The 24,238-nt window shown below is 42.4% G+C and overlaps 1 protein-coding gene across 1 annotated transcript in view; it reads left to right on the plus strand.

Moving 5' to 3' along the window:
* Positions 1 to 24,238, plus strand: part of LOC132896012 (protein phosphatase 1 regulatory subunit 12A) — a 159,117-nt gene that overhangs the window by 77,081 nt on the left and 57,798 nt on the right. The window contains exons 4-6 of the mRNA XM_060936740.1: positions 16,511 to 16,615; positions 16,904 to 16,954; positions 17,263 to 17,313. Coding sequence (XP_060792723.1) covers positions 16,511 to 16,615; positions 16,904 to 16,954; positions 17,263 to 17,313 — 207 coding nt within the window. The remainder of the gene's footprint in view (positions 1 to 16,510; positions 16,616 to 16,903; positions 16,955 to 17,262; positions 17,314 to 24,238) is intronic.

The raw sequence follows: 24,238 nt of genomic DNA on the forward strand, positions 1-24,238 counted from the left end.
TCACCGTTGTCTGATTTCCTCGATATACCAGGGCAATGCCTAATTCAATCAGCAAAAGTCCTGTAATCATGGTTCCGAATAGGTAGATATCTTCAATGTCCTCCACAGACGTTCCGGCAAGACAGGTGGGTTCCCCCGAACCCAGAAACTGTGTCAATTTCGTTGGGAGACCAGTTTATCAAATCCATGCTTTTTTAGTTTAGAAATTCAATGCGGAGAGAGTCTCTCAAAAAAAAAAGGTATAGGCAGACGAGACGAACAAAGAGCACAAGCAGGAAAAAAAGGAGAGGAGAGGAGAGCAGAGATGCAACCGCCTTCCGTGAGAGCACGGAGGAAAAAAAAAACAAGGTGCTCTATAAGAGATATTCCAATAGACCGTAGAGAAGAAAATCAGCTGAGCTGACAGCTGATATGGGCTGGCTTGAGATCAGCTGCAGTCAGCTGATGTAGCTAGGCATGGGCGCCGCCAGGGGGGGAAAGGTTAGAACAATTCTAGGGGCCCAGCGCTGCCATGGGGCCCTTTAAGGGGCTGATAATATGCTTTTTATGATTTTAATAAGACTTTTGAAATAACAACAATGCAATATTCCATCTGGTAAAATGAGCTAATTGAACAAGGTTGTCTCTTTCTTGAGTTCTTCAACATATTGTCATTTAACCCTCCCCCTTTTGAGAAATGGTACGGTCCAGTTCTGGTAGAAGCACGTGGTTGGATTAGCCTATCAAGAGAACACTTTTACAGTTTGTACAGTGACATTTTTTTTCATTTTAATAACTGAACTGACTTGTGTGATAAACAAGATGAAATATTACATTATGCTGGTGCTAATAACTAGTGCTAATAACCAGTTTCATAACTAATGGGGTGCCCTAAATATGCACAGATTCAGCCTCAGGGGGACCTCCGCCCTACACTGAAAAAAATGGCCTGTTAAATTAACACAAAAAAATCTTGTACATCAGTTGCACTTATTAAAATCATATCCACTAAGACCAATTAAGTCATGTTCAGTCAACAGAACATGACTTAAAGGGATAGTTCGGGATTTTTGACATGAATCTGTATGGCATCCCCATCAATAATGTCGTGCAAACACACTGACTTACCCCTGACAGCATCCTGTGAGTCCAGTTCTTGTCCAGTTTTGGTCCAGACGAAAGTAGTCTGGCAAGTTTGTTGGGGTCACGAAAGTAAAACGTTTTTCGTCTCAAAACAGTATGTGTTCAAAAGAGTGATATATTTGCATCACAAAACCGTTGCCAAATAAAAAGTCAGACCTCGAAATCGCTTGGCACTATTTTCCTGCGCGCTGCCGGCTTCATCCAGCTGCGGCTCCAGCTTCAAGGATAAGCTGGAGCCGCATAAGTAGGAGTCTCGGCGGGTGGTTTGTATTCGATTCGTTTATATCCCGACCTTGTTAGCTGTCAGATTTATGTTCATGGACCCGGTAAGCTGGTAAATAATATTTATTATTATTTTTTTCTTTACCAAATTCTAACAGAAAACGAGAGCGCCCGAAAGGGAAAGCTGAGCAGGAGCCGCCTCAGGGCTGTAATGCAAATTGCTTTCCTCCTCAGTATACAAGTGCGCTTCCATGTCAGGGAAAAAGAAACTACCACTGCTGCCTATGTAGTGCCCTATTTATACAAATAGGAGTCATTCAGGATTCAGCCATGACACGGAGCAAAAACATGGCTGAATCCTGAATGACTCCTATTTGTATAAATAGGGCACTACATAGGCAGCAGTGGTAGTTTCTTTTTCCCTGACATGGAAGCGCACTTGTATACTGAGGAGGAAAGCAATTTGCATTACAGCCCTGAGGCGGCTCCTGCTCAGCTTTCCCTTTCGGGCACTCTCGTTTTCTGTTAGAATTTGGTAAAGAAAAAAAATAATAATAAATATTATTTACCAGCTTACCGAGTCCATGAACATAAATCTGACAGCTAACAAGGTCGGGATATAAACGAATCGAATACAAACCACCCGCCGGGACTCCTACTTATGCGGCTCCAGCTTATCCTTGAAGCTGGAGCCGCAGCTGGATGAAGCCGGCAGCGCGCAGGAAAATAGTGCCAAGCGATTTCGAGGTCTGACTTTTTATTTGGCAACGGTTTTGTGATGCAAATATATCACTCTTTTGAACACATACTGTTTTGAGACGAAAAACGTTTTACTTTCGTGACCCCAACAAACTTGCCGGACTACTTTCGTCTGGACCAAAACTGGACAAGAACTGGACTCACAGGATACTGTCAGGGGTAAGTCAGTGTGTTTGCACGACACTATTGATGGGGATGCCATACAGATTCATGTCAAAAATCCCGAACTATCCCTTTAATTGGTCTTAGTGGATATGATTTTAATAAGTGCAACCGATGTACAAGATTTTTTTGTGTTAATTTAACAGGCCATTTTTTTCAATGTGTGTGGAATGTAATAATGATTTATTAGCAGTCACATCACACATTTCACTACCAATTGTCCTAGCACAAGAAGGCATGTGGCAAAATCTTGAATTTTCATTTGTGATTGTAAATGCACCAGAATTAGTCACTGACCAGTTTTCATCTAGTCCCTGGTAGGTTAATACATAAAATGTAATAACAAAGTCAGAAACTCAAGGTCCATGGGCTATCAAAAGTCAAATAATGACAATAGTGCAATTGTGACGAGGGTGGGCAAAGTTGGGGGGCCCAAAATTCTAATCTTTCATGGGGCCCAAAATTTCTGGCAGTGCCCCTGTAGCTAGGACTGTGGGCTGAGCTTGACTTTGTGGCCTGCCAGAACTATGCTATGCTTGATTATTGCACAGAAACAATGCAAGCGTGGGTGATTCCTGGAAAAACACTGACCTCTGAAAATTCTGTTAACAGTTTTTAAGTCGCGGCCCTTTTTGGGAGACCCACCCTCGGACTGCCCCTGGACTGCCCCAAAACAAAATGGTGGCTTCTATTAAAGTCATTGTGAAAGGACTTTCTTTGTTTCATGTGAGGATGATGGCATGTGAGAGCGCAGCAGCTCTATTCTCTCTAGTTTTCTAGTTTCTCTAGTTTTTTTTATGTCTGTCCCTGTTTACAGAAGTAAATGTGTGTTTCCAAACTGTGTACACAGTCAACAAGACTTAGTCGACATTGGATTAAGCAACAGTCAAGCTATCACAAGTGACTTCCAGAGGGCTCATAACATACCAGAGGAAATCACTAGCTCACTGGGGTCGCCGTTGATTGTCAGCTGGACCAGCAGGCAACATAGGCAGTAGAAAAAGCACAAACAGAAGCGAGGATGTCAGTCAGGTGTGCGGGCTAGGTTAAGGAAGCAACCACACAGACCTCTGCTTCCAAGTATTTTCCTCACAAATGCCAGATCTGTCACACAAAATATTGATGAATTGGAACTTCTGATCACTTCCAACATCTTCGTCAAGAACTGCTGCATGATGGTTATACTGTACCTGCTGATTCCCGACAACAAGGTGAAGTGAGCAGGCTGCACTAGTGACCAGCAAGACAGGAACAAGGACTCAGATAAGAGCAGAGAAGGGCTGTGTGTGTACTGTACATACACAATAACTGGTGTGCTAAAAGCAGGATTATTGCCCAACATTGTTGTCCTGATCTTGAAGCTCTCTCAGTCTTGTGCGGACCTTTCTATCTACCCTGATACCCTGATAGTCTAGTAATCATTACTGCTGTATGCATCCATTTGATGCAAATGTTAGCACTGCCTTCAGGCCTGCTGGCCATTGTTGACTAACAGCAGCGAGCTCATCCTGACAGTGTACACATTATAACAGGAGATTTCAATCAAGCACGTTTTTAGGACAAGGAGGACATGAGGAGATGGAGCGATGTTATCCACTGTGGCAACCCCTAATGGGAACAGCCAAAAGAAGAAGAAGAAGAACACATGACAAACACACAGTTTTTAAAACACCGTCCCTCTGTTAATGCAGCATTACTATAAAATAATAATACTACCCCAATTCCAAAAAAGTTGGGATGCTGTGTAAACTGTAAATAAAAACAGAATGCAATAATTTGCAAATCATGGAAAGCCTATATTTCATTTAAAATAGTACAAAGACAACATATCAGATGTTGAAACTGAGAAATTTTATTGTTTTTTGAAAACTATATTCTCATTTTGAATTTGATGTCAGCATCACATTTAAAAAAAAATGGGACGGGGCATGTTTACCACTGTGTTGCATCACCTCTACTTTTAACAATACTCTGTAAATGTTTGGGAACTGAGGAGACTAATTGCTGTAGTTTTGAAAGAGAAATATTGTCACATTCTTGCCTGATATACAATTTCAGTTGCTTAACACTTTGGGGTCTGCTTTGTTGTATTTTGCACTTCATAATGTGCCAAATGTTTTAAATGAAAGACAGGGCTGGACTGCAGGCAGGCCAGTTTAGCACCCAGACTCTTTTACTACAGATCTATGCAGTTTTAATATGTGCAGAAAGTGGTTTGGCATTGTCTTGCTGAAAGAAGGAAGGCCTTCTCTGAAAAAGATTTTGTCTGTATGGCAGCATATTGCTCTGAAACATGTATATATCATTCAGCATTAACGATGCCTTCCCAGATGTACAAGCTACCTATGTCATGTGCACTAATGTACCCTCATACCATAACAAATGCTGGCTTTGGAACTGTGCACTGATAACAAGCCGGATGGTCCCTCTCCTCTTTAGCCTGGAGGACGTGGTGTCCATAATTTCTAAAAAAAAAAAAATTCTGCTTTTGATTTGTCAGACCTCAGGACAATTTTCCACTTCGCCTCAGTCCATCGTACAAGAGCTAGTGCCCAGAAAAGGGGGTGGTGTTTCTGGATATTGTTTTTATCTGGGTTTAACTTGCATGTCTGGATGCAGTAATGAACTGTTTTCACAGACGATGGTTTTCTGAAGTGTTCCTGAGCCCATACAGTGATTTCCACTACAGACACGCGTCTGCTTTTAATGCAGTGTCTCCTGAGGGCCTGAAGATCACAGGCATCCAATGTCAGTTTTCAGCCTTGTCTCTTGCATACAGAGATTTCTCCAGATTCTCTGAATCTTTTAAAGATATTATCTACCATAGATGACATGATCCCCAAATTCTTTGCAATTTTACATTGAGGAACGTTATTCTTAAAATGTTGCACTGTTTGCCCATGCAGCCTTTCACAGAGTGGTGAACCCCTCCCCATCTTTACTTCTGAGAGACTCCACCTTTCTGGGATGCACTTTTTATACCCAATCATGTTACTAACCTGTTGCCAATTAACCAAATTAGATTTTTTTTTTTAGCATTACACAACTTTATCAGTCTTTTGTTGCCCCGTCCCAACTTTTTGAAATGTGTTGCTGACATGAAATTCAAAATGAGCCTATATTTTTCAAAAAACAATACATTTCTCAGTTTCAACATTTGATATGCTTTCTTTGTACTATTTTCAATGAAATATAGGGCTTCTATGATTTGCAAATCTTCACATTCTGTTTTTATTTATGTTTTACACAATGTCCCAACTTTTTTGGAATTGGGGTTGTAGTTTTGATGATACAATTCCTCACCACATCAAACACACACCATGACCACTGTACCCAACAGCACCTGACCATTTGCAGACCAATGTTTATCCATGTCGTGGTGTCTCAGGATTTTCTTGGCGATTAAACACACTGCAAGTTCAGATCCATCTACACCAGGTGGAGAATGAAGCAGTATCCGCAGGTGTGACTCTAATTTAGAGCAACATGCCTCTATAGGCTTTTCAATTCTGCCCAGGACATAATCATAAAAACATCTTTCATAATTTTTCTGAGCAGAGATTTGCATGCAAATGTTTCGAATTGGACAACTCTGTTTATGTTTCTTATTACTCCAAAAATATTTATTTTTTTCCCCAGACCTCATAATCTAGTCTCTGAGCTGCTGGAGTGTATACATGGCCACACACAAGCACCTGCAATGATGTCATGGGAGCTGGCTCCACAAGGCCAATGACTTTCCCAAATCACACAAAAACTCTCCCACTTTAACCAACCCAGAAATGACCTGTATAAATATCCTCACAACTACACAGCTAATTTGAATTTACCAAATGCATTAAGCATTTGCCAAACTCAATTCCCCTTAGCGCTACAATCACCAAACATTGCCTTGCCACCCAACTATCCAATTAAAATCAGAAAATGTAATTGTACACGTGGAAATTTGCATCAAACTTAGCACTGATAAATCAGACAAGCTGAAAAAGCAGTCGAATCAAAGGATCCTAAGGCCAGTGCGTATGAAGCCGGGCCCATACACACCAAACACGTGCGCCTGAAAGCAGACACATGATCAACTCAGCAGCTCAGATTCAAAAGACAAAACAAAAATACAGCGTGTTTACTGAATTTGGAGAAATTTAAATCTTAACAGCTGATGCTGCAAATGGAAACATTTGCACAGAACATTAATTTACTTTAAAAAAGCGCAAACTGCTTACCTCTATATGGCTAGCCATGTTCTATGCAAAGCCTCCAGAAATCAGAGCAGCCATTAAGTTTTTCACTGACCTCTGAACTTCTGTTAACAGTTTTTAAGTCGGATCCCTTTTTGGGAGACCCGCCCTAGGATCACCATAGGACTGCCCCAAAGCAAAGTGGTGGCTTCTATTAAAGTCATCATGAAAGGACTTTCTTTGTTTGAAATGCAGACTTCTGATTGGCTGCCCAATTTTACTTCTTAATGTCAGGTCTGTGTTTGTAACGCAAAATGTCTTTACAATGATAATCAGTAGTGGAGAACAGAAAATGACCACATACACATGAGGTCCTCTAAATATTTAAACATCTAAACATTCAAAGTGTACTTAGGCTACACTTAAAGGAACTTACTGTTAAAATACCTCCTAAGTATAACAATCATAAATTCATGCTAAATAATACAACAATTTCACAATGATCTCAAAAATATTTGTAGCAAGGTAAAATAGTTGTGTGTGAGAGACCCATAAAATATTGAAATGGGAGCGCAGTCTTGGAGGCTTCACACCTCCACCTAACAAATGTGGATTCTATCATCTGGCCCTTGAAGCCAGAGCCATGTAATCAAGATAAAAAGATAACTGTGGCAAACCTAGCACCTATTGATGCCCCAGTGACTATGGAAATCATAACACATTCTGTTCTGAAGTTCTGAGCAAGCTAGAGTCAAAATTCTCTGACTGGCAAGTCAGACTACAATTATGTCTCATCTCATTTCCTCTAGCCACTTTATCCTGTTTTACAGGGTCGCAGGCAAGCTGGAGCCTATCCCAGCTGACTACAGGTGAAAGGCGGGGTACACCCTGGACAAGTCGCCAGGTCATCACAGGGCTGACACATAGACACAGACAACCATTCACACTCACACCTACGGTCAATTTAGAGTCACCAATTAACCTAACCTGCATGTCTTTGGACTGTGGGGGAAACCGGAGCACCCAGAGGAAACCCACGCGGACACGGGGAGAACATGCAAACTCCACACAGAAAGGCCCTCACCGGCCACGGGGCTCGAACCCAGACCTTCTTGCTGTTAGGCGACAGCACTAACCATTACACCACCGTGCCACCACGGGCGATTGCTCTAAGACAACGAGGGAGGCTCAGCCTCCTCTAAAAATGCCCTTATAACTTTAACGTGTGCGTGAGTTTTTCCCCCTCGTGACAGCGCGATGCAGCGCAGCCTCAGTGCACTTCAATGGCATTGGGAGCTCTGCGCTTTTCAATCTCAAAATGCAAGACGGTTATTGGACAAATACTGCGAAAACGCCCGCCCACGGAGTCTCGCGGACTCCCAGCCTCAGTGGACTTCCATTGAAGTCCACTGCGTTTTGAGATTGAAAAGCGCAGAGCTCCCAAATGCCATTGCATTTGGGAGCTCTGCGCTTTTCATTCTCAAAACGCAAGATGATTATTGGACAAATACTGAGAAAATGCCCGCCTACGGACTCCGAGCCTCACATGGGAGGGACATGGCAGTTTCCGCGAGGAGACTGGTGATTGTTGAAAGCGGCCGGATATTTTCTTTGATTGACAGCTCGTTTCAACTATAGACAGGCAGCAGTGACTCTCAGTTCAGTCCCATGCGGATTTGCAAGTGCTGTGGTGTATTGTAAGAGCTCAGCTTATATTTCGATTTCATTCATTACATACGGTTTCTACCAGCTTTTTTAGTTTGTATATATTTTCATTGTAAATAAAGTGTAAATATAGTGTTGTCAAGTTTGCTTTCTTAGTTCCAGAAGTTTCGTTTATTTGAGTGACTGAACTTGAACTTGAGGGGGCTAGTCAGCTAGCAAGAAAGCTGCGCACGGATGCCAAGCATTGCTGATTTAATTTTGGCGAAGCCATTTGCCAGTCTTCCTTTCGAGGAAAAAATTAAAATTAAAGAGCAGGGTAGAGCAACGCCTCAAATTGACTTGGTGAAAAAGGTAGGGAATAATACTCGTTCCTTTCAGCTCTCCTGGTACGAGAAAGTGAATTGGCTAACAGCAAGTGACCCACATCAACAACAGTAAATAGGCTACTTTAGTAATATGTCATGGATGGACCAAAAATATAGAATCTATTTAAAATGTTTATGCTGAGTATATTATATTGGAATATATATTTTTCTGGATATGAATTAAACACAGCTACAATTTGGAAAACATTTTTAAACAAAAACACAGCCGAGAACATTTCACACTACAGACCTGGATTAAAAGTGAAGGGTTATCAAAACTGTCAATAAAACATTTCTCAGTCAAAATAAGTAAAATATAGGGAAAGTGTCATTGAATGAAATGTGTGGCACCCAGCTCTACTGCTGAGGTTCCTGACAAAGAGCTGCTTTCAATAATCTATTTTTAAACATGCCACAATTTTAAAATATAAAATGTTAAAATATACCCCCCCCCCCCCCCCCCAACACCACCATCATGTATATTGGACAGTAGGCTAATGGGCCAAAAGAACCTGTTATTTCACAGTTTGTGACCCTGCCAACAATCAGCCAGATCAGAGGCAAGAGTATGGGCAAAATTGATGTTTTTTCTTTTAAAATCTGGAAATATCGTAACCGACCAGCCTCCCCTGTTTGAAAGACTACCAGCCGCCACTGCGTGCCACCCACAATTATGTCTTAAAATACAAAATCACAATACTGTGAAAAATTATGCACTGGTAATACATAATTAGTGCAATACTATAGTTTGTAGACTAGCAAAACAAAAATAGTAGGAATATTTGAGTCAATTTAATTGACATACAAAAGCATAAAGCACTCAGTCAAGTCAGTCCCATCCTTTATGATGTCACTCCCTTTTGATCTTCATTCCATGTGACTTTGCGCCACATTGGCGCAAAGTCAATTTGCGGGACAGTTAGGAACCCAGAGAGAGGTTACTAGCACATCATCTGGGCTCCATTTCTTGATGCACAAACAATCATTGTCAAAAATCACTCAAAACAAGTCCCACAGTTCAAAATCTCTGAGTCACACTTCCTCATGTCCCACAAAGTCACCCATCATACATTAATATTCAATAAGTACCTATATCAAGATCAGAGAAGGACACTTATCCACCAGGTGTTGGCAAAACCCTACTATTTCATTCGGATCAATTAGAGGACAAAATTCCCACACTACCTGTAATATTTTACACAATAATGCATCTGGGTTCAGCAGTACCCCCAACTGAGCTTTACAATTCTAATCTAAAGTTCTAGAAATACCAAAAAAATAGCCTCAATGAGGCTGTAGCTCATACTGGCCAACATGCCCATAAAATAAAAAATATGATAGGTGGCACCACCATCTTGACAACATTTATGCACACCCACCTGGGGGACATTGTATGCGAGTTTGATCGAAATCCAATCAATCCTGTAAGAGTAGTAGCGATTTTTGTAAATTGTGGACCAATGACGACAACGGACGATGGACGGACAATGGACGACGCGTGATTGCATAAGCTCATCTGACCTGGCTTGCGGCCAGATGAGCTAAAAACATGAAAATATAATTTCAATTGGAGTAGTATAGAAATGAATTCATTACTTCAGCATTACTACATGACAACATCACAGAACTGAACTGCATCAACATTGTTACCCAAACATCTACCTGTAACCTCTCATGCTCATCAGCAGAAGTACAGTAGACTTAGCGGGAGACTCCATTCCAGGATCCCCTTGTGTGTCAGTTAATTCTTCCTGCTTGTGCTCAGGGCTACCAGCTTTGTCAACAGATCCATGTTCTTCTGTACTTTTTGAAAATTCTCCCGTGGAAGCTCCTTCTGCCTGTGGATCCTTGGGCAGAGAATCTCTAGCCTCTCTTGTACAATGATTAAAATGTTATTTAGTACTGTTTTCTACCTGGACAGGGTCAGGGTTGCTCTCATCACCATATGAGGACCAATTCTCCTCTACTCATTCCCTTTCTTCTGAAGACTTTGACATACCTGATCTCCTGGAGCAATCAAACTATCCTACTTCTCTTCCAGTTCGGATACTCTGAACTGTTTCTCTGAACTTCATGAATAGTAGTTAATTACTTTATACATCTTTTTAACGCTCCACTTACAGCTGTTTGAGCAGTAGACCTTAAAAGGACATGTGTATTAGTATGGGTCAACACAGTGTTAGATTCATATTTCTGTTAGTTGCATGTGATAATGTATTAGTATGAATAGTAATAGTACAGTACTGATTCAACTTAACCTTGAGAGTCCCCCTTTCCAGTATTGTCCACAATTAAAGGTGATACTTACCCTGCTTAATTTACAACACTGATTTGCTGTTTCCTGAATGAACACCAGTCTAAATTTATTACTAATAGAACACCATACCTTGAAATCTGTTCCTGAGTTAGACTGCACCACTGTCCTACCCATCTGCTGAAACGCTTGATTATTACTGGTAAAATTCCTATAGCTTTGTACCCTTGATCATGTCCATGTATTCTATCACCAGATGTCCAAATGGTTGTCCTAGCACTAGCATATGATCTAGTGTACTTATGTCCTTACATTATTCCAAACCACAATTTTCACCTCCATTCACCGTTTTATGTACCACAACTCATCAATCCAAAGAAAATGCATGTTTTCCACTGATGTAACCCTAATACAAATTTATGACTATCTAGAAACAAATACAAAAATAATTCTGCTGGGGAAAACTTGACCTTGGAAAGTGGACACACACCATGAGAGGTCTATTTACTAACCTAAATGTCTAAAGCTGTAGATTAACATCTCTAATTCTCTTATTACAGTCACCTCCTTTGCACAATGGTCTAAAACATACATAATCAAAATACTAAATGATCAAGACAGACACCAAAATCCCTTCTTGGCTCATCTACCATCCATTACTTCCTCATTTCACACATCTCCATACCCATACATTTTCATAAAGAAATGCTTGTCAAGATGATTTTCCACATCATCTTTCACCACATCAACTTGTTACAAGTTCCACTAAACTGAATGCGTCATCACAAGGACTCAATGCCATGAGGCTAATTTAGCTGTTTCATCCTGCAAAAAAATGATATCTTAGCAAGTGAAAATATCTTGAAAATAGTTGAAACAATCTAGCATTTCCTATTATAAGAATACAAGACACCAATTCTGAGATTATTAAACCTAGCTCTAGATTGCAACCAACTTATTCTAAGATGTCTTATCAAATAAAAAAATCTGTCCATGCAGCAAGATAATTTCACTAGTATTAAGTAATTTTCTCCTCAAATTCAGTTTTCAATTTTTTGCAGTGATCATACTTTCAAATCATAGTCATTATCCTATTTATATGCCCAACACTTTACAATAACCAATTTAGTTGACTCCAATTACAGATATAAAATCTCTCATTTGTCCTCGGTGTTAAACAGATGTACCATCGGTTCTCCTAAACCTCTTTGATTCTAAACTGCTCCCAATAGATAGGACACTCCTTGAGCATATGCCAAATCAGTATAAATTTTTGATCAATTTACCACTAGTCAACTTATATATTTCTCTTAGAGCTTTTTGATTCTGTTACTTGAGTGAGACAAATCTATTGACAATGACGAATAACCCTTCTATAACTAAAGTCTAGGTCACATGATAAGGTGTGATCCTTAAAACAAGATCCATTCTCCTGTGTTAAACACTACAGTTTGATTGGGACACCATTCGTCCCTCCTTTGCCAGTTTTCTTTCCAATATCAATATTGGGTTGTCTTGACTATTCTATAGATAAAAACTAAAAAGTAGGGGCATCATGACTCAGGTGGATAAGGCATCATGCCATAAATCCGGGGACCTGGGTTTGATTCCGACCTGAGATCATTTCCCGATCTCTCCCGCTCATTTCCTGTCTCTACACTGTCTATTCTATCCAATAAAGGTGGAAAAAGCCCCCCAAAAAGTATCCAATTTTCCATATTTAATATTATTTTGCTATAAAATTCTAATTCTTCTAAATCTTGTTTTAATGTCTAATATCCAAAAATAATGCCTGAAATCATCATGTCTTAACGTAAATATTTTGGCATCCATCTGTCTCAGAAGACAATGGAGTATGTGCCAAGGATTAGTTTACAGTTGGGTTGTAGCACCTGCTGTGGCTGTACAGCCCTATCCTGGAATGTAAATATATTACTTCCCATAATACAACTGCAAATAAATACCTGGTTTCTTCAGCCAGTGACACACTGAAATAAGATGAACAAGTATCAATTACAGGAAATATGTAACATCAGGTAACACACCTGTGAGAGGTGTGCACGAGGACTCACCTTGCACCAAATCTGGATAAATTTACTGTTTACCTGCAAAATTATTCCACTAAACCAAATCAATTTATTTAGATAACTCTTAGACATTTGTCACAAGTCAGCTTTACAAAATAGACTTAGACGTTAGTTAATAATTTCATCCCCAATTAATTTACTTTACCAAATCAATTTATTTATACAACTCTTTGGCATTTGTCACTGTGAGGGATGGGGTTGGGAGTCATATCTACAGTGGGGCAAAAAAGTATTTAGTCAGTTACCAATTGTGCAAGTTCTCCCACTTAAAAAGATGAGAGAGGCCTGTAATTTCCATCATAGGTATACCTCAACTATTAGAGACAAAATGAGAAAAAAAAAATCCAGAAAATCACATTGTCTGATTTTTAAAGAATTTATTTGCAAATTATGGTGGAAAATAAGTATTTGGTCAATAACAAAAGTTCATCTCAATACTTTATTATATACCCTTTGTTGGCAATGACAGAGGTCAAACGTTTTCTGTAAGTCTTCACAAGGTTTTCACACACTGTTGCTGGTATTTTGGCCCATTCCTCCATGCAGATCTCCTCTAGAGCAGTGATGTTTTGGGGCTGTCGCTGGGCAACATGGACTTTCAACTCCCTCCAAAGATTTTCTATGGAGTTGAGATCTGGAGACTGGCTAGGCCACTCCAGGACCTTGAAATGCTTCTTACGAAGCCACTCCTTCGTTGCCCGGGTGGTGTGTTTGGGATCATTGTCATGCTGAAAGACCCAGCCACATTTCATCTTCAATGCCCTTGCTGATGGAAGGAGGTTTTCACTCAAAATCTCACAATACATGTCCCCATTCATTCTTTCCTTTACACGGATCAGTCGTCCTGGTCCCTTTGCAGAAAAACAGCCCCAAAGCATGATGTTTCCACCCCCATGCTTCACAGTAGCTATGGTGTTCTCTGGATGCAACTCAGCATTCTTTCTCCTCCAAACACGACAAGTTGAGTTTTGACCAAAAAGTTCTATTTTGGTTTCATCTGACCATATGACATTCTCCCAATCCTCTTCTGGATCATCCAAATGCTCTCTAGCAAACTTCAGAAGGGCCTGGACATGTACTGGCTTAAGCAGGGGGACACGTCTGGCACTGCAGGATTTGAGTCCCTGGCGGCATACTGTGTTACTGATGGTAGCCTTTGTTACTTTGGTCCCAGCTCTCTGCAGGTCATTCACTAGGTCCCCCCGTGTGGTTCTGGGATTTCTGCTCACCGTTCTTGTGATCATTTTGATCCCACGGGGTGAGATCTTGCGTGGAGCCCCAGATCGAGGGAGATTATCAGTGGTCTTGTATGTCTTCCATTTTCTAATAATTGCTCCCACAGTTGATTTCTTCACACCAAGCTGCTTACCTATTGCAGATTCAGTCTTCCCAGCCTGGTGCAGGTCTACAATTTTGTTTCTGGTGTCCTTTGACAGCTCTTTGGTCTTGGCCATAGTGGAGTTTGGAGTGTGACTGTTTGAGGTTGTGGACAGGTGTCTTTTATACTGATAACGAGTTCAAACAGGTGCCATTAATACAGGTAACGAGTGGAGGACAGAGGAGCCTCTTAAAGAAGTTGTTACAGGTCTGTGAGAGCCAGAAATCTTGCTTGTTTATAGGTGAACAAATACTTATTTTACTGAGGAATTTACCAATTAATTCATTAAAAATCCTACAATGTGATTTCCTGGATTCTTTCCCCCCATTCTGTCTCTGTACCTATGATGAAAATTACAGGCCTCTCTCATCTTTTTAAGTGGGAGAACTTGCACAATTGGTGGCTGACTAAATACTTTTTTGCCCCACTGTAAGTGCAGAAGCGTTTTTATTTATAAAAGTAACAACAGGCAAACAATCCAAAATGGCGGGCAAAATCAGAAATGTGAAAACATGCAATAAGTCGAGTGAGGCACAAACAGGCTATCATAGACTAGGCAGAATCAAGGATGGGAAACAGGAAAGCAGGGATCAGGAAACCAGGAGAAACAATATACAAACATGGCTGGTAAAGGGTGAGAATGCAACTCAATACCTCGCAATCTGAGTATACTTTCACAAGTCCTTATATAGGTGTGCTGATTGCACCTTAATCCTGTACAGGTGTGAGTAGTCACAATGCGTGCGAGAGAGTCTGCTTGGCACGCGCACTGTCCGGAGCACACCCAAGAGTCAGTCTGATGCACGCGTCACAGCGCGCAGATGTGACAGTCGTAAGTCAACTCTACAAAATTGACTTAGACATCAGGTAATAATTTCATCCCCAATTAATTTACTTATCCCCAGTAAGCAAGCCTAACCTTTGGCCATGTTTTTTTCTAATTTAGGCTCTTGAATTTCATCAAACCAGATTAATTAATAAGTTAATTTGAACTGTTTTACTCCCTGAATGAATTTTCCCCAAATATGAATTATTTTTCTGTACTAAATCTTATCTCCCAAGAAAACAAAGTTGACACCTATTAATATCATTTCTTCTGTATGTTCCCTGTTTAACCTTTTCCTGCACTTGCACATTTCTTTTCTATCTTTCATCTAGTTCACTTCTGCCTCAAATAATTCCAATACCTTCATCCTCATCTTTATCTTAATTTTTCCCTCATTTTCTTTTGTCACCCTGTCTCTCTTCCAACTCTCATTCAGATTTAAACTTCATAAAATATGTTCATCCTCTGACACAAACTCTCAAACTACTGTATGTCCTCTGATGGACACTGTGTTACCAGGCCTTTAGTCCATTCTGCCCCCTCAGGGACATCTTTCTCACTTTATCTTTGGCTAAAGGATTCTTACTACACACCACATCCACTGGGGTCACCACTGCCCCTTCTGTCTCTTCATTATGAGAGGAATGAACCATGGCAATGCTAGAGAAACCACAAAATTTTTTTCAATTCCAAAATCACTTATCTGCTTCATGATACCTGCAACACTTACTGAATTGTTAAAAGCTGCTTAAATCAAGCACAAATGAATTCTATTTCTGAAACTCTAAAATGTACATATTTCACAAAATAAATATCAAATTGAAAACTACTTATGCACTTGTAAAACTAATTAAAACTAAACTGAAATTTTAAAAAAAACCCTGAAAAATAAGAATAATGGAAATTTCAAAACCATAATAACATATTTTCTCTTCAAATCATAATTTTATGTGCTTACAAAAGTCCCACTGCACACCCAGGAATGAAGAACAAAAATAACATCATAGGAGATTGGGTAGGAACAAAACTTTGAAAGAGAAACTTGAAAGAGAAGTCTTCTTCAAGACTGGGTACATTGGACTTGGTAGCAGGCTTGCTTCAAGTGGTGGGAGAAATTACATAGATGTTCATTTCAGTTGTGCTTAAATTGGATGGCTAAAATTGTCTCAGATTTCATCAGCAAATGTAGAATGTCCTTTCAACAGCACATCACAGCTGATTACAAGTGTTATGCAGAGAAGCAGATTGTTCTTCTATAAAAGCATGTTCTGGAAGTGGTTTTGGTACAGTATGTACAACAAATGTCTTGGAGGAAGCACATGCTGTCCTTCACAACCCCATCCACTTTCTGCTTTCTAAATTCATGTTGACATTTTGAAATGTTTGTCATTACTAAATTTATATTGATGAGGCACTATACAGCAAATTATTTTGATAAAGATACATAGACTAAACAAACTGGACTCAATGCTTGGTGGTTTCATTTTGCTAGCTGTATGAGGAGGCACTGGCAGAGAATGAAAAGCTCAAGGCTTGTTTGGAGGATAGCAAGCAGGATCTGACCAAATTACGCTTGCAGATGGACAAAGTCACACAGGTAAGACCACACTAATACTGTACAAAGAAAGAGGAAGAAATTAATTTCCATTGGCTATAAGGGTTAGGATTATCCCCTGGATTTTTGATGGCCTTAGTGCTCTATTTCAGATCCGTTTCTGCATTGTTCTATTTTACAATAACTGAGAACTTGGAAATCACTCAGTAGCCACATATTTTTACTATTATGTTAAAAAATTATTATTACTATTTTGCATTTTTTAATAGTGTGCTGGGAACAGTAGTTATTTCATATTTAGTTATTTTCATTGATTTCTTTGTGTTTCAGAAGCAGGACAGAATATCTGAGAGGTCCACTGTATTTGATTCAGAAAAAATGGTAATTTACTATCAAAATTAACTCTCAATATGTTTTATATTATAAATTTAATATATGTTACAAGAGCTTACTTAACATTAATTAACTTATGTTCAGCAGACAGTATTTAAGTGGTGGCTTGTTCAAAGCAACTGATGTTTTAACAATTACTTGATATTGCTGTATCAATGTTTAAATGATATTAAATATTAAAGGCAGTATTGCTTTGAAAATATGGTAAAAGCTATTTAAGGCAGTTGATGTGGCTCTCAATTTGGAACCTCACATGGGCATGCTGTTTTATTTATTTATGTATTTATTTTGCATAGGAAAAGCAGGTACTGGAGAAGAGGGTGTCAGAGATGGAAGAAGAGATGAAGGTAAGAGGTACAGTACACCACTAAAACATGTACACTGTCATGAAGTAGAGATGAAATGACATGAAATGTAGGTTTGTAGAACCTGAATTCATGAAGTAGACATGAAGTGACAGACAAACAAATGGCTAGGAAATACTCAGAAATGTGAGGTATGCAAAAAAAAAAACACTATCAGCAAACAGTCATGAACTATAAAAGACTAAATGCATAAAACTGAATCCATAGAAATGGCTACAGTCAAAACATTAATCAAGACAGAAATCAAAATCTTGGAATTTTAATGAACCCAGTGCTGGAGCAAGACTTTGCAAAAAGTAACAATGAGACTATGGGTTATGTAAAGTGATTAGTGTGATTGGAAAAGTGAGTTCCTCTAGTAATTAGGTGACACATTTACATGATGAACTTCCCCAGATGTCTGAACAGCTGGGTCACTGGCTGTCTTCAAATAGCATCTAAAGACCTACCTCTTCCTGAAGTATTTAAATTAGTATTCCCGTTAAAACAATGTGTTGTCATTGTGCTTTTCTCACCTACCCAACAGAGTTTTTAGACTAATGGTATTCTTATGGCCCTTTTCCACTACCCTTTTTCAGCTCACTTCAGCCCGCTTCAGCTCACTTCAGCCCGACACGGCTCGCGTTTCGACTACCAAAAACCAGCACGACTCAGCTCGTTTCAGCCCTGCTTAGCCCCTAAAACTCGCACCGTTTTGGAGTGGGGCTGAAGCGAGCCAAGCCGTGCCGAGTGAGGTTGGGGGCGTGAGCAGACACTCCCCTGTGCACTGATTGGTGAGGAGGAGTGTCCTCACATGCCCACACACGCCCCGCGAGCGCGCTGGGATCTGTAAACACCGCAAACCCGGAAGAAGAAGAATTACGAATTACGAGAATTTCTGAAGCCTTATGCGCCTCGCCTCATCTATACGCTCTTGCCAGTCAGTATCTGTTGGTGTTGTCGGTGACAACAAGCCACAGCACCAAGACCAGCAACATTAACGACTCCATGTCCTCCATGTTTATTGTTTACTATTCGGGTCGTGAGACTACCGCTTAAAAGCTCACTGAATCAGTGACATACAGAGCATCGTGGACGAGTTCGCGGAGCGCAAGGCTCGTCATATGCCCTTCAAATAATGCGCGCAGTAGGCTATTGATGTTTTATTATGACCAGTGTTGGGCACGTTACTTTCAAAAAGTAATTAGTTATAGTTATTAGTTACTTTTCCCAAAAAGTAACTGAGTTAGTAACGGAGTTACTTTGTCATAAAAGTAACTAATTACCAGGGAAAGTAATTATTCCGTTACATTTTGTTCCCCCCCCCCCCAAAAAAAATAATCAAATTCAATTAGTGTAATCATAATAAAAGTGAATGTTAAATGTGTTTAATGACTGAAATGGACACTTAACAGAACCAGTTAGTAACATTATCTACACTATATTAATATTTTTGTGGGACAATGTGAGATAAGACATCTATCAAATGTAATATATTTTTGCAGTTATTAAAATTATGTTACTAATTACTGGCCACTGACGAGGACAAACGCTTTGTTCCTCGACATAATGTGCATTGCACGTAAACACTCTTGCCTTTTATTTCAAGTAATGAAAAGTAATGGCTGTATTTCCAGTGTGAAAGCGCAGTGCTGGGCTGACCGCTCGCCATCGCTGGGTCTTCCGATTGAAAGCGTGCGCAGTAGTGCAGTAGGCGTGGCCTACCTACATATGTTGTCCAAATCTACTCTGATTGGCTTACTGTGCCGTTGTCTCGTGTCTCCCCGCCCCACACTAAAGCAGAGTAAAGAAAGGCTGAACGAGCAGCGTGCCAGATGAGAACAGCTTTAATAAAGTAACGCATAGTATTTTATTGTAAGTAACGGGAACGGCGTTATAACGATGTAAAAAGTAATTAGTTAGATTACTCGTTACTAAAAAAAGTAACGCCGTTAGTAACGCCGTTTATTCTAACGCCGTTATTCCCATCACTGATTATGACCCATGTACAGTATGTCACCTAATGTTTTTTTGTTTCTGAGTTACATGTTCGTTTGAAGGACTTAATGTACAAAATAACATAGTTGCACCCCGTAGTGTTGAAATTGGTAAACACAGTGCATTCAGTGAGGTTTGCACCGCCCTCCTTTTATTTCTGACTCTTCCTGTCACCGTTGCAACCTCTGAGCGCTCATTCGTATGCCCTTCAAATAATGTGCGCAGTATAGGCTATTGATGTTTTATTATGAGCCATGTACAGTATCCTAATGTTTTTTGTTTCTGAGTTACATGTTCGTTTGAAGGACTTGATGTACTAAATAACATAGTTGCACCCGGTAGTGTTGAAATTGGTAAACACCGCAGTTGCGGACATTTTGTAGCCTAAAATGATGTTATGATAAGCTTTAATAAAGGGCCCGGTCATTTGCCCCGCCCCCGGCCCGGCTCTGACTTGTTCCGCCACTGTCACTGAGGTCACTGTTTGCGCTGCTTAACGACATCACGTGACGTCCACCCACTTTCGCTAACTCCACCCAATGTGTCCACCCACTTCCAGCCAGCACGGTTCAGCGCGGTTGTAGTCGAAATGCAACTCCAACAGCCCCGCTCAGCTCGACTCAGCTCGACTCAGCACGGCACGGCTCAGCCGCGTTTGTAGTGGAAAAGCGGCATTAGTCTGTGACCTAGTGAAACAGTATCAGGAGGGATTTATTGACAGAGACTTCAAAGCACTTTTGTAAGTCATTCTGGATAAGGGCATCTGCCAAATGCCATACATTACATTTCATTTCATCTTATTCTTCTTCTACTTCCACATTGGAATCTATGGTAGCCAAAAAAAGCTTTGTACACTTCTTATGAAGTGTAGCACAGCAAAGGGACAATCTCAGCTACAGTCACAGTAATTTTAGCACACACCACTTAAGTCCTCTAGCACCACCAATAGGGTAAAGTTGGATGTTTGTTTACAATCATAACTTTGCAACACAGTGTCCTAGAAATATGACTCCACTTTCCTCAGATTCTTTCAGTCTAGCTCAAGGAGTTAACCATTATGTCAATTTTCACCATATGGAATTTCCTCCATTTTGAATAAAATAGTTTTGGAATAAATGGTTCCTTTTGGTTTTCCCACAAAAGGAGGGCAATCAGTTTTCCCACAAAGTTTGTCAAATGATCATAAAAATGTTGTGACTGCATATCTCATGTGATGTATTGTGACCAAACTATCTAGGTAACTGAAGGACCTTACGGTGAGGTAAGGGACTCCAAGAAGTTTTGCAAATTTGTAAAAATCCCTTTAAAGCACTGTGTTGTTGATGTATCCAATTTGGGAATCAAACAGGGAGTCAGCTATTTTGAATTTTGACAAAAAAAAAGCGGTGTGGGAGGTGTTTCCTTCTTCTTCTTCTTCTTCTTCTTCTACAACTTTGATAACCATTAAAGTTGGAAGAGACCATCAGACCAACCTTAAAAAGAACTGTTTCTCAGACTTTTGATGTGAAGGATGCACAAAAAAAAATCTGATGGCGCAATCACCAAAAAGGAGTGAGGACATATTTCAGCAATGTTGTGATGGATTTTGACCAAACCATGTAGATGAGTAAATGACCTTGTCTTAAGAAACTCCAATATCTTTTGTCTATATCCCCTGCAAAGGGTGCTATAATTCCCACTGTGGCAGCGGGGGCGTGGTCAAGCGCTGGTCTGTGACAGGAGGGCGGAGCCAGGGAAGGTGAGTGGCAGAATCACTACACCTGACGGTAATTAACCTGTGTTTGTGTGTCTTCCCAGTAACCGCGCCCTATTTAAGGAGGCAGAGGGAGAGCAGAGGAGAGCTCTTCTCGGGACAAGAACACAGCGTGTGTGTATTTACCAAATAAGAACGATTGTTATACTGAAAAGTCTGGCAATAAAAGCCTGTTGTTTCCTGAAGCTTTGTCCTGCCGTCCTCTGTGCTCCACCCACACCTAAGAGAGCTCTACAGTGGTGCCGAAACCTGGGAAAATGGTGGAGCACCAACCCAGCAGCCCCATGGAATCCTCCCCATTCGCGGACCTGGTCCACGCCCTCGCCACGGCTCAGCAAAGCCAGCACCAGGCGCTCATCACGCTCCGAAAGGAACAAGAGCGGCGCTTCGAAGCCCTGGTGCTGGCCCAGCAGGAAGATCGCGAGGCGTTCTGGCATCTCCTCGCGTCGGCGGGGTCCACCAACATCCCGGCCGCGGGCCCGTCTCCCCTCACCGTGACCAAGATGGGCCCGCAGGACGACCCCGAGGCGTTCCTCGCATTGTTCGAACAGGTCGCCAAAGCCTCAGGGTGGCCGATGGAGCAGCGCGCGGCGCGCCTCCTCCCCCTCCTGATGGGAGAGGCGCAGCTGGCCGCGCTACAGCTCCCCGCCGACCGCCGGCTGGCCTACGCGGACCTTCGCCGGGCCGTCCTCCAGCGCATGGGGCGCACACCAGAACAACAGCGCCAGCGCTTCCGCGCGCTGCGGTTGGAGGAAGTCGGCCGGCCGTTCGCGTTCGGCCAGCAGCTCCGGGACGCCTGCTGGCGGTGGCTGAGGGCCGACGATCGCGACGCCGAGGGAATCATCGATCAGGTGGTGCTGGAGCAGTTCATCGCCCGCTTACCAGCCGGAACCGCAGAGTGGGTCCAGTGCCACCGCCCGGCGTCGCTGGATCAGGCAGTAGGACTGGCGGAGGATCATTTGGTGGCTGTTCCGGTGGCAGGACAGCCGACGACGTCTTCTCTTCTCTCCTCTTCTCTCTCTCTTTCTCCCCTCCCTTCTGTGTCCCGTCCTCGCCCCATTCCCCCACCACGGAGACGGTGGCTGGCTCCACCCCAGCCGGCCCGCCGCACCCGTGGTGCCCTCTCATTTCTCCCTTCTGTGTCTGTCTCTCCCCCCCCCAGGTGAGTGAGCCCCAGAGCACTGGTGCAGAGGGAAAGCCCGGGCCGGTTTGCTGGCGCTGCGGGGAGCCGGGCCACCTGCAACAACAGTGCGCAGCAATGGAGGTGGGCACGGTGGTACGGATCCCCGACGTGCCAGAGGCTGCCCTCGATTGGGCCGGAACATATCGCATACTGGTGAGTGTCCAAGGGGCTACATATCAGGCGTTGGTGGATTCTGGTTGCAATCAGACCTCGATCCGCCAAAGCCTGGTGCAAGACGAGGCATTGGGTGGAGCACAGGGGGTGAAGGTGTTGTGTGTGCACGGGGATGTTCACAGCTACCCTTTGGTGTCGGTCCACATATTTTTCAGAGGGGAAAAATCTATAGTGAAGGCGGCGGTTAATCCTCGCGTTACCCACTCTTTAATTTTGGGGACTGATTGGCCGGGATTTCGGGGTTTAATGACGTGCCTAGTAAAGAGTGGGTCCTGCCATTTGACAGGGGGAGGTCCCGGTGTCGCTTTGGCTGGAGCTGCTGTCGCAGAGCCGTCTACGTCATCTCCGCGACAGAGTGAGGAGCCGCCGGCTCCTCCTCTTTCTGTTGGGGAATCCCTCACGGATTTCCCATTAGAACAATTGCGAGACGAGACTCTGCGACATGCATTTGACCAAGTGAGAGTAATCGATGGTCAAACGCTCCAGCCGAACGCCACCCCGTCCTTCCCCTATTTTTCTATTATGAAGGATAGATTATACCGAGTGACGCAGGACACTCAGATGAAAGAGCGAGTCACACAGCTGTTAATTCCAAAGAGCCGCCAGGAATTGGTATTTCAGGCGGCTCACTTTAATCCCAAGGCTGGACACCTAGGGCAGGATAAGACACTAGCCCGAATAATGGCCCGATTCTATTGGCCGGGGATTCACGGCGATGTCTGTAGGTGGTGTACGGCGTGCCGCGAATGCCAGTTAGTAAATCCAGTGGCCATTCCAAAAGCGCCTTTGCGCCCCCTACCATTAATCGAGACCCCGTTCGAAAGAATTGGGATGGATCTCATCGGGCCATTAGATCGGTCAACACGAGGGTACCGCTTTATATTAGTTCTGGTGGACTATGCAACGCGATACCCGGAAGCGGTGCCTCTTCGCAATATCTCAGCATGCAGTATTGCGGAGGCCCTCTTCCACGTCATCTCCCGAATTGGAATCCCGAAAGAGATTCTGACTGACCAAGGCACCTCGTTTATGTCACGAACACTGAGCAAACTGTATGGGCTATTAGGTATTAAGCCGATCCGCACCAGCGTTTATCACCCACAAACGAACGGTTTAGTTGAACAGTTCAATCGCACCCTCAAGAATATAATTAAAAAATTCGTAAGTGAGGACGCACGTAACTGGGATAAATGGCTCGAACCCTTGTTATTTGCAGTGCGAGAGGTCCCCCAAGCCTCCACGGGGTTCTCCCCATTTGAATTGTTATACGGGCGTAAGCCACGCGGCATTTTAGATGTGCTGCGAGAAAATTGGGAGGAGGGACCTTCACAGAGTAAAAACGAAATTCAGTACGTTATGGACCTGCGTGCAAAACTCCACACGCTCACCCACCTAACTCAGGAGAATTTGCGGCAGGCCCAGGAACGGCAAGCCCGCCTGTACAACAAGGGCACGTGCCTTAGAGAGTTCACTCCGGGAGATAAGGTACTCGTACTGTTGCCCACGTCAAGCTCCAAATTAATCGCCAAGTGGCAAGGACCCTTTGAGGTCACACGGCGAGTCGGGGACATCGACTATGAGGTGAGGCGAACGGACGGGGGGGGCACTACAGATCTACCACCTCAATCTGCTTAAACTCTGGAACGAGGAGGTCCCCGTGGCGTTGGTGTCGGTAGTTCCGGAGAAGGCGGAGCTGGGGCCGGAGGTTCAAAAAGGGACATTGGCATCACGTACCTCTCCAGTCCCCTGTGGAGACCACTTCTCCCCGACCCAACTCACGGAGGTCGCCCAGTTGCAGGCCGAGTTTTCGGATGTGTTCT

Source organism: Neoarius graeffei, chromosome 13 (genome assembly GCF_027579695.1).
Source record: "Neoarius graeffei isolate fNeoGra1 chromosome 13, fNeoGra1.pri, whole genome shotgun sequence".
Classification (NCBI taxonomy): Eukaryota; Metazoa; Chordata; class Actinopteri; order Siluriformes; family Ariidae; genus Neoarius; species Neoarius graeffei.